The sequence below is a fragment of the Notolepis coatsorum genome (assembly GCF_963971535.1).
Source record: "Notolepis coatsorum genome assembly, chromosome: 12".
Taxonomy (NCBI): domain Eukaryota; kingdom Metazoa; phylum Chordata; class Actinopteri; order Aulopiformes; family Paralepididae; genus Notolepis; species Notolepis coatsorum.
Window position 1 is genome coordinate 49015842 of NC_140176.1, and position 12008 is coordinate 49027849.

Here is a 12008-nt window from a genome sequence, read left to right on the forward strand (position 1 = left end):
GGAATACCCTGCAGGAAACTCTGAAACTAGACACTCTAGTGTTTATGGGTCAAACATAAACCCATTCTGCAATCTGTAAATAAAGTTTTCAATCAATCAATCAATCAATCCCGCAGTGCAATACTCCAATTCAGCCATTGGGTGGGACGGTCACGTGACCCAAATCAGCCAATGGAAGCGAGGGTCCTTACAGTGTCGCGGTCCTGAGAGTGTCGGTGCTGTCGTCCTGCAGCTGGATGCATCTCCCATAATGTGCACAGAATACCTGTCCTTCAACAGTGTGGTCCTTGACACTGTGTACTTGAGTGGTGGTTCATTCAGCGCAACTTGTCGACGGCCCTGTTCGCAGACCAATAAGAGACCGAATTAGAAGCGCTCGCTCACTTTTCACTTCAAGCTCATGTTGCTCGGAATATGTAAATCATAGAAATTGAATAATGTTCATTCATTCATCTATGGTAAATATTCTCTCTCTCTCTCTCTCTCTCTCTCAATCAGCTGGGGATGTTGTTCATTAATAAAAGTAATAGAGATGCAAATATATAAAGTGTAACCTATATAGCTTATTGCTAATTTAGAATTAAAATGGCAATACACATTAGGCTAAAACATTAGAACATCAATCCAACCAAAAACAATTATAAATCATAAAATGCACATCAATTCTCTTTTTTATGAAATCTAGCAAAAAAAAGGTATCCAAGTATATTTTTCATCAATACGTGTACGATCATGCACATATTGGAACACAATAGTAATGCAATACAAATTAGTCTTAGACTTTTCATTTATTAAGTTAAATGTACAAAAGATCAATTTCTTGATACATTTGATGTTTCTCAGCTTTGTCATTAAGGCAAAATGAATTTTCAGCCCCAATCGAAAGCCTTCAAACCTTGTCATACGGCTTCTCAGCTCTCAAAGAGATGATCATACTTCTGTCTATCTCACAGTACAATCTACTGTATGTCATAGTTATTTCATCAAATAGATTTGTATATAATGTAAAGAAATTTCATACAAAAGTGCAGTACAATATGTATTTACAGTACAATCTTTTTTATTTATATATATATATATATATATATATATATATATATATATATATACATATATACTGTATACATATATATACATATATACTGTATACACATATATATATATATATATATATATATATATATATATAATATATACACACACACATATACGTACATATATATAAAAACTTCAGCAAAGCCTGTGTGCTTTCTACTGAACAGCTGTTCACCTTATTAAAATGCTGTCTGTCAAGGTTGTGAATGTTTTGTGTTTGCATGCAAAATGGGATAAGGCACTGACTGATGACAAGGGTCAAACAGATTTGATCATTCCTCTCCTAAGTGCCACTGTTTATAGCTAACTTCGCCCTAAAAGACACTCATCTCCACCTTTCCGGAGCAGAACGTTTAGACTTGGCACTGCCTTTAACCCTTTCACTGCCACACGACAGAAGGTTAACCCTTTACTATCACACAACCGGCTGTCGTGTGGCAGTGAAAGGGTTAACCTTCTGTGTGTTGTCGCAGTGAAAGGGTTAACAGTTTTGGTAGTGCGGCAGTGAAAGGGTTAACAGCTCCACCCTCCAATGACACCGAGCGGGTTTTCCTCCCCTGGCATCAAGTTATGCAGAGCAAGACTTGCTATCAAGTGGTCATTCATTAAGTCATTCATAATGTGGAAAACTCAAACCAAATCCATATTCAAGGTGGGAACAGGGTGGAATGGAATCCCAAACCTGAGCATGACATGAGAGCAAAATGGCAGCCGCCATGCAACTACAGTCAAGGGGGCGACTGCGTTTGCCTTCGAGTGGTTTGATAAACAACAGCAGATGTTGCACGGAGGAGACACCACCTTCGATCCGATACATTGCGATGTCAATATATGTGATTTTGGTCTGTGTGTTCTACTGTGCACAAAGCTGCCATGAAACAGAAAAGGCTGTAGGGCTATGAAATGACAAAGAAAGAATCCAATGTAAGCGTAATACTGTACATGTGTATTTATCTCTGTTGAGCTCTTCTGTTTTTTTTCTCTCTTTGGCCACTCACGTATTGAATGAGACTCCTCGACGGTAAGGAAGCTACACGCGGCATTGGAATGGATTTAACACACTAGCTCCAACAGTGGTGCTGGAAGTATTGCTTAAACACGTTAACTTTATTTTCTGCAAAAGCTTGGTACTTTTTTTTTAGAATTTTTTGTTGTTGTTGTTTACATTGAAACAAACCACACTTTTTTATGAAATTATATTACAAAAAAAAAAAGTCGAATAGAAAAATATCAATTTCCTCCATTGATTATCTTGTATGTTGGAAATCTTTCAACACGCGTTTATCAAAAGTGCAATGGTTGACAGCAGACTCCTTCAAATTGGGGTTGTGAGTGCTATGACTTAAAAGGTGCTGTAAGTGGTGTTTTTTTGTTAAAATAAGTGGTCTACACTCCCGACAGCCATCACTGATATAGTGTGTGTGCTCAGTAACATGGGTCTCCCAGTCCATCCGCTCTGCAGTAAACACAAAATAATGTTCTGGAATCCCGTTCCCACTTTATCCAATCAGGAGAGAGAACTCCACACTGCAAAAATTGTCTGACAAAAATAAGAAATAAAAGCTAGTTTTAAGCAAAAGTGTCCTTGAAACAAGTAAACTAATCTACCAGTGCATTAAGCAAATTTGGCTTGGCAATTTTTCTTGAAATAAGTACAAATATATAGGGATCTCTCTCCTGATTGGATAAAGTGGGAAAGGCATACCAGTAAATGTATTTTGCGTTTACTGCAGAGAGGAGAGACTGGAAAACCCATGTTACTCAATCACTCTATAATATCAATGATGGCTGAATGTAGAGCTATTTAACACATATTTGAAAAATAAAATACCACTTACAGCACCTTTAAATGTAACTAATGGCCACCCTTTTAGATGAGCAACAAACATCCTCACTTACAAAATCCTATTGTAAGGCGTTGATAAAAAAATACATATACATATTTCAGGTCACAATATAAACCCCCCCCTCTGGTAGGCTGTACTGCGTTATAGTCTGTCATACAAAAATAGGTTACCGTCAGAATTTCACTCCTTAATGAAACCGAGGCCTCATGAGTCATTTACAGTACTTTCAGTTGTGATCAATTTCAGCTCAGCTATTGGCAACACATACTGGAGTGTCTCGATCCTAGACACAACATTGGGTGGCAGTAGAGGAGTGTATAAGGGGGGTCCAGAGAACGGTTCTGCTAAAAACAGTTCTGGCAGCACCTGACGAGAGAGAAGCCGCCACTCGCTCTGGTTCGGGGTGACCTTCCCTACAGTACGAGGGGTCGGGGTGACCTTCCCTACAGTATGAGGGGTCGGGGTGACCTTCCCTACAGTACGAGGGGGTCGGGGTGACCTTCCCTACAGTACGAGGGGTCGGGGTGACCTTCCCTACAGTACGAGGGGTCGGGGTGACCTTCCCTACAGTACGAGGGGGTCGGGGTGACCTTCCCTACAGTACGAGGGGGTCGGGGTGACCTTCCCTACAGTACGAGGGGGTCGGGGTGACCTTCCCTACAGTACGAGGGGGTCGGGGTGACCTTCCCTACAGTACGAGGGGTCGGGGTGACCTTCCCTACAGTACGAGGGGGTCGGGGTGACCTTCCCTACAGTACGAGGGGTCGGGGTGACCTTCCCTACAGTACGAGGGGGTCGGGGTGACCTTCCCTACAGTACGAGGGGGTCGGGGTGACCTTCCCTACAGTACGAGGGCCAGAGGACAGCGATCTCCCTTGCCAGATTGCAAAGTGCTTAGTTTCTCATCAGTCCCCCTCCATAAGAAGCACACTGCGACGCCTTGGAAAACACGGAGGGCTGAGAACAGGCAACCTGGCCTCCCATTTTGCGACAGAACGGGGGCTGAGCAGGCTGGTGAGGGGGGGGGCAGGGGCTTCAGTCCCAGCAAGGCAGAAACTGGTGATTGTCGGCAGGGCGGGAGTTTGGAGTGGCGCTGGGCCCTGGAGTGATGGGGGGCCCTGGGGGACAGGAGGGGCAGGCTGGAGCGTAGGGGAGGCATTGGGGCCATGGGGGGCCTCGCTGGCAGGGAGGATGGGGGGGGGTCCTAGAGGCTTCAGAAGCAGCCTTGGACGAACGGGTGACTGAGCAGCACCTCTGCGGTGGGACGCCACTTCTCCTCCACGAACACCTGCCGCAGGAAGTCCCTGCTGGCCTCCGACGCACTCTCGGGAAGCACAGGCTTTGTGGGCTGAGTGGCGATCTTAAAGATGGCCGCCATGGCCTCGTATTCAGCCCAAGGTGGTTTCTGGGTCATCATTTCCACAACGGTGCAGGCAACACTCCTGACAGACAGACAGACAGACAGACAGAAAGACCTTGTCACAATGACTCAATGTAGCAAATCTATAATAATATATACACAGTATGTTGATTGTATTGCAATCAAACTAGGGATGCACCGATACCACTTCTCTACTGTTGTCAATTCAGAGACCTTACATGTGTGAAAAAGGCAGAAAATCAAGTCACTTTGCTTTGATCTCTGACATGTTACACGTGTGATCTCTGACATGTTACACATGGCTATTGAATATTTAGTATTGGGGAAATTATCCAAAAGCCTGGTATCCCCCCTTTGTTTGATCCCAATATCCATATCGGCGACTGCCTTTTCCACAAAGACATGATTCTATGTGTAGCTATGTATTTAGTGTACAGTACTAGGCCTATATATTCCTTACCAGACGTCAGCTTTCCGTCCATAGCCCTCTCCATTGATTACTTCCGGGCTCATCCAGTAGGGGGTGCCAGTGACAGACTTGATGCCCGTGCCAGACATGCAGATGGTCTGAATGCGCTTGCTGGCTCCAAAGTCTCCCAGCTTCACGTTCCCCGAAGAGTCCCTCAGGATGTTGGCACCTGGAAGACCAGGGTGGGGGAAAAAAGGCGCAAAGTTACTCAAAGAGTCTGTCGAGGACCGTTAATAGTATTCTAAAGACGGGGGGGGGGGGGGGGGGGGGGCGGGGATGCCTCATGTGTTTATGTAAAGCAACAAGGGCATCGACTGCTTGATATCGCTGGGGGACAGACAGAGCCTGGACACCTCAGGATCTCCCCCTGTTCTTGGTAACTTTCCCTCATGTGATTGCGTTAGTCGTGTCTATCCTGCTTCCTCCATGCCTTCCACTTGTTTGATCAGTGACTAATGCGGACCGGTCCACTCACACACTCCACCCAGGAGATGAAGTCAAGTCAAGAGTTTTATCAAGAGGGAGAGAGAGAGGGGGAGAGAGAGGGAGACTACAATTCAAACTGGATTGTACAAGTGAATCCCTTCACCGTGTTGTGAGAACGTGAGAGCCACTCCAAAGGAACCCTCCTATGAATCAGTTTAACTGTGTTTTGGGTTTTCTTTGGCTCCGCGGAGCTCCTCAGTCACGGCATATCGCACATACACGTAGAATTTTTCCGGTTTAATGTTATGGAGGCGATGCCAAGTGCTGTTCAAACACTGCACGTGCTGACGGCCGTTTCAGTGCCTACAGACAAACCGCTGGGTGTGTGCTGCGTATTGCACACATACGGACGATTCCTCAGTGGAAAATCCCACCCGTACACACGCTCAAAGGGCTGCCTGTGTTTCTGAGAAGTCCTCTAGTATCTTCTTCCTCAGCAGACTGTATGTATTACCTTCTCCCTGGCTGTGGCCTAACACCGAGCAGTGAGTCCCACGTTGTGGGCAGCCAAACCAAAGTTGTTCCATCCGGTGCGAAATTTAGACCAGTTAATCTCCACGGCACACAGACTGACAATATATATATATATATCCTATCCTATTTGAGAGTTTTAAAATAGCACCTTTTTCCAGCCGTTTTCTAGACGTGAATAATGAGGTGACGTCACTCCGAACCAAATGGATGAATCAATCGAAAGCTGTCTGGGAACGCAGGGAAAGCAGGCCTTGACCATCAGCAAAAAGAACATGGGAACAGGTTTCTTCTCCCTCTGTGTTCCTTCAAACTACTCATCCAAGACAAAAGTCTTAGCGATAATCAACTACATGTACTGTGTGTGTTATACAATGGTTAGATTTGATTGGTCACATAGGTGCTCCAGCCATGCCGATAATTTCCATAAAGCATTATCCACGCAAAACTGATGTTGGTTGCTAAGCAAACTGCTGATGATATCTTTCTTGCTATCTCCTGGATATGATGCTCATTAGATTAACAAAGGTTTCCTTTCACTTAGATTAGATTCAAATGTATTGTCATTATACAGCTCAAGTACAGTACAACGAAAAGAAGTTTGGCAAATGTAACAGTAAAGTGCAATAGTAATATAAAATTTACAAATGATTAAACTGGAGTATATATAAATGAGTACTACTGAGTAATAATGCTACTCAGATATATGCACTGAGTAGATTATAGTATTATTATGTACAGTGATACAGGTATAGATTAGAGATACTATGGTAGTTAGTCATACTGGCCAGCGATATAACTAGTAAGAGTAGGTAAGGGATATATACAGATATAGTATACATATGTATATTTGGACAGATGTGGATACATAAATATACAGTAAATATGTACAGTGTATATAGCATTATTGTGCATGCTATCATACAAAGTTATATGGGTAGACTATAGTTTGAGGTAGGTAGTTATGATTACAGTGTAAGGCAGTTGTAGACAGTGAAGGCAGTAGGCAGGTATAAATTGAGTATAGGCAGCAGAGTTCAGAGTTCGTACAGTATGGATAACAGAGCCTAGAGTGTAGGCAATGAGGTTCAGAGTTTATACGGTATTGGGGTGTGGCTGTCATGATGACAGCTGAGGGGAAGCTGTTCCTGAGCCTGCTTGACTTGGAACGAAGATGCCTATAGCGCCTCCCAGAGGGGAGGAGGGCAACCAGCCTTCCGGGAAAGTTTAACCTAGGTCAATTATGGGAACAACAGTGATGCTGCCAGGGAATAAGGCGTAGCCAATCACTGTAAGGATCTCATCCCCTTGTGTTACAGAAGGCCTTTCCAGACAGGGTAAAAAAAAAAAACAAAAAAAAAACTGAAAGTCATCCATCATATCCTCCTCTGCCGTCGGGGCCTTGTTAGTGTTGCAGACCAGCCAATAGTCATTGAGCTATTTGACTCAGGTTCATTGTGGGCAGGACTAAGGGGGAGGTGGGGAAAAAACACAGAAGTGTGATGTGTGGCTGCTGCCACGGAGTGAATCTCCCCCCGCAGACTGATACCTTTGACATCCACGTTCGTCTATTATTAGTTTAGTTTCGTGCCCACTGTCGTATCTATGTTAAATTGAACCCTGAATGCAGAGGGATGAGTGGCATGCAAGTGGGAGCAGAAGGCCTTTTCCAGCAGGAACGTGACGCTCAAATAAATCCACTTTGTGGGCACCGTGGAGTAGATTTCAACAAGCCTCAGTCAGCTAGTCAGGGGTGTAAAGTACTTGAGTAATTGTACTTCGTTACAATACTTAAGTACTGTTTTTGGGGATTTGTACTTTACTCGAGTATTATTAGGTTTGTATACTTGTACTTTTACTCAATTACATTTCAGAGAAAAAAAAACACTTTTTACTCCTTACATTTAAAATACAGACCTACAAAGTACAAAGTACAAATCTCGCAGGTCCAACAATTTTAATTAGTATATTTGTTTCTCTGGCCGAACTAACGTTATTAATCCTGCGGTCGCACTTTATTTAAAAACAGCCAATAAAATCCACATCAATGGAAAATTAACCCGCCCATGGCCCCATACCCATGCTGATTGGTCCTTGTGCAAGACTAGAAAGTGGGGATCTTTTATTAAATACCTGCTATCAGAAGAATAGACAGTGACAATCTACAGAAGATGGCCACAAACGATGAAGAGGACGAAACGAAACATTTCATTGCCCGAAAAAAAAAAAGTGTTTACTTTTACTTTTAGTACTTAAGTACATTTAAAGTAGAAACTTTTTTACTTTTACTCAAGTGTGTTTTTAGCCAGATACTGACTTTTACTTGAGTAAGATTTTGAGACGGTACCCATACTTTCACTTAAGTATAATTTCTGGGTACTTTTTACACCCCTGCAGCTAGTACACACAAGAGCTCGTCCCTATTGACTTTGCATTGGTTTGTTGTCATTATTAGCCAGAGCTAGTATGAGGAACAGCATGGATTGTGCTGAGAAAGGACTCTACCAAGAAACAACATCAATTACAGGAAATAAGGCTAGGGTTATACAGTATATATCCACATCTGTCTGTACATAACTGCATATAATCCTTTTTACATATCTGTAGATACTATATATATATCTCTAAATAACCGCTCTCAAAGAGCACCTACGGGTGGCTGCAATTAGAAACTGGACCCGGTAAATAGCCAACCCCCCCCCCCCCCCCCGAACCCCCTCCAATGTACAGTTTCTTCCCCTTCGAATGTATATATATATTTTTTTTTCTCTCTTTCTCTTAAACAGTACTGTAGATTTGTAGGTCTTGTATGTCCTAAATGTCTTGATGAAACAGTATTGTATATCTGTATGTCATGTATGTCATAAATGTCTTGATGAATTGAAAATGGGGTACCCTGACAAGACGAAAGTCTTTTTCTGGTCTGCATCCTCTTAACAATTGTTTGTATTGAACCGTACTGTACCCATTCTGCAATCTGTTAATAAAGTTTTCAATCAATCAATCAATCAATCCCTTACCAACTCTTACTAGTTACGCTGCTGGCCAGTATGACTTACTACCATAGTGTCTTTATACCTGTATCACTGTACATAATACTACAACTCTGTATATACATCTGATTAGAACTATACTAACAGTAGTACTAATTTATATATTTTATATCCAGTTATCACCTGTACATTGTACATTACTATTGCACTTTACGGTTAGATTATTTTCATTGTACTGTACTTGTGCTGTATAATGACAATACATTTGAATCTAATCTAAGTGAAAGGAAACCTTTGTTATAAATGCTACAGTGGGCTTGTTGTGTGGGTTTTGTGACATGGTACAGTTGACAGGCGTTACCTTTGATGTCTCTGTGGACGATCATGTTGCTGTGCAGGTAGAAGACTCCCTGGAGGATCTGCCTGGTGTATCTCCTGGTCACCTTCTCTGTCAGAGCGCCGTAGGCCTTCAGCTGGTCCTTGATGGAGCCCTGCAGAGAGGTCACAACGCACCTTTAATGTCACAACTCCAACATAAATGAAGATGATAGGACACATACTGAGGCAAGACCACAACAACGACTGCAACATATCAATGACTTGGGCACCAGAAGGGAAAAGAAAAGGAAGACCAAAGACTACCTGGAGACGCACAGTAGAGAAAGAAAGAAAAGAGGCAGGGTGGAGCTCATGACCTGAAGCAAGAACAACGGCAGCTGACCGGGAGAAGTGGAAACGCTCTGTGAAGGCCTTATGTACCACTAGGCACGAAGTGGATATAACATCCAACATAAATAGTAAATGGACTGCATTTATATAGAGCTTTTATCCAAAGCGCTTTACAATTTATGCCTCATTATCACCCATTCAGTCACAGACGGACAGCGCAGAAAACCATACAAGGTGCCAACCTGCTCATCGGGAGCAGTTAGGGGTTGCTCAAGGACACTTCGACACGCTGCCAGGAGGGGCTGGAATCGAACCAGGAACCTTCAGATTACCAGGCAAACGCTCTCTACCTCCTGATCCACTGTCTCCCCAACATACACACAGCAGGCTCAAATCATGACAACGTTGTCAATTATATTCTAAATGAAAAGTAAAGAACTACGGCACACACACACACACACACACACACACACACACACACACACACACACACACACACACACACACACACACACACACACACACACACCACACACACACACACACACACAACACACACACACACACACACACACACACACACACACCCACACACACACACACACCACACACACACACACACACACACACACACACACACACACACACACAACACACACACACACACACACTCTAAAAAATAAAATATATAAATAATAAGTCTGAAGAGAAAGAGAACGTTTCAGATATGGACAAGAAATGCATTTATGCACTTTTATATTACCCAATATCACCCTGACACTATTATAGAACATTATCAAGCACCTTGTATGCAATGTTTTCAGAGTTTTCCACTACAGCAGGGGTAGGCAACCCTAGGCACGCGTGCCTGCACACGTGTACTGCACACGTACAGTACACACACCGATGGTGTGTGATGTGTCCAAAAATGAATGGGCAAATGTGAGTGAAATGGTCGCACTGTATGCAGCTGTTTGTCTGCATTGCATTCCCCCGCCCCCCCCCCCCCCCCCCCCCAACTCAGATTTAGGGTTGATACAACCATCATAATAATATTGTTAATAATAACAATAACAATAATGATGTAATAATGTAAAAAATATCATTAAAAAGACCTGATTATGAGAAAAAAAAATTACGATGCATAGAATATTGTTGAGGCACACTAGTTACAACTATATTTCAAACAGGCACTCCATGTCAAAAAGGTTGCTGACCCCTGCTCTACAGACTACTTTCTTTTAGAGTGGTCTGTATTTTTTTATGAAATGGCATGACAGGTATCAAGTGTTTTCAAGGAAATGTTGAGTGTTTTTGTTCAAACTTTACGCACATCAGCAACTTCTACAAGCGGATGTTTTTTTTATAGCGCGCTCGGGGGGTATTATTGTATTATTGTTATTCTGAACAAGGCTTTAAGTCTCAAAACATGTTACTTAAAAATAACTCCAATGTGTTTGCGGTGTTCTGTCCCAGTTTGAGCGCAAACACCTTCGACAGGCCGCATTTCCCTCCATTTCCTGTTTTCCGTTCCTTTGCGAGGAAACTGGCCGAGCGGAGACCTGATCCAGTCACACCTGTGACGCACTCTTGGCTCGACGCGGTGAAAACAAAACGAGAGAAAGAGAAAGAGAGAAAGAGAGAGAAGGTGGGGGAGACAGAGAGAGAGAGAGAAAGAGAGAGAGAGGGACAGAGAGAGAGACAGACAGAGAGAGAGACAGAGAGAGACAGACAGAGAGAGAGAGAGGTCCCCCTTGCGCTGTCACACCTCTCCTTCCACACGTTCGACTCTCAACAAGACAGCTCAATTACTCCCGGGGTCCAAGGGACGGGTCGACACACCTCCAGGGCCCATAGCCGCAGTGGTGCAGCTGGTACCGCCCCCCCCCCCCCCCCCCCCCTCCCCAGCACAGTGGAACACAGACTTGGCCGGGGACCCTGTCCACCCCCGCTGCTCCCCTGCCAGCAAACCCAAGTGGAATATAAACATTCCCCCCAATTTCCAGACAATGTGTGACTAAGACACTCAACGCCTCCTTACAAAACAGGCCTGGAAATATTAAAAGCAGGCGCTGGGACGGGGGCCCACAGGCGACAGCAGCTCATTAAGGCACTCATTTGGCATGAAAATGATCTCATAAAGTGAGCCGTTCCACTGACATCAACAACTGAGGACATGTCTTGTTGAGGGCTGGTGACATTGTTTTTGAGTGGTGCGCAGCAATTTGTTTTTGATGTGATGTTCCCCCCACGTCTCTACTGCAAATAATACTGCATACTTTACTTACTCATAGTATATATTTCGTGTATTTACTATATAAAAGAGGACTTAAAACATACCTCTTCACGAAACCCTTCCCTTAGTTTTAACCTTTGTATACATCCCTTTTTTATGCCTTTATGCCTTGTTTTTTAATTGCCTATGTTTTTATTTTTTATTCACTTTTTCTCCCATTTTCTATTTTTCTCCCATCCCAATTTCGTATCGTCCAATTCAACCCTCCCCTGTCTCGAACGCCGTTTCATGCCTCCCACAAGCCGGCTGCAATGTGGACGAAGCCATACATAGCACGAGTCCCCTCCGATACTCGAGGTAG

The 12008-nt window shown here is 43.5% G+C and overlaps 1 protein-coding gene across 3 annotated transcripts in view; it reads right to left on the reverse strand.

The window, feature by feature from the left end:
* Window positions 1-1204: 1204 nt before the first annotated feature.
* Window positions 1205-12008, reverse strand: part of map3k22 (mitogen-activated protein kinase kinase kinase 22) — an 84054-nt gene continuing 73250 nt past the window's right edge. The window contains exons 16-19 of one of the 3 annotated variants that reach the window (XR_014620364.1): window positions 9104-9233; window positions 4784-4961; window positions 3717-4384; window positions 1205-3686 (exon numbers count right to left, since the gene is read on the reverse strand). Coding sequence is in view for 1 of the 3 variants with exons in the window: in XM_084326511.1 (XP_084182637.1) it covers window positions 4156-4384; window positions 4784-4961; window positions 9104-9233 (537 nt within the window). In the remaining 2 variants the exon portion in view is untranslated. Of the gene's footprint in view, window positions 4385-4783; window positions 4962-9103; window positions 9234-12008 lie in introns of all 3 variants that reach the window. The other 2 variants (XR_014620365.1, XM_084326511.1) reach the window with 2 other exon arrangements.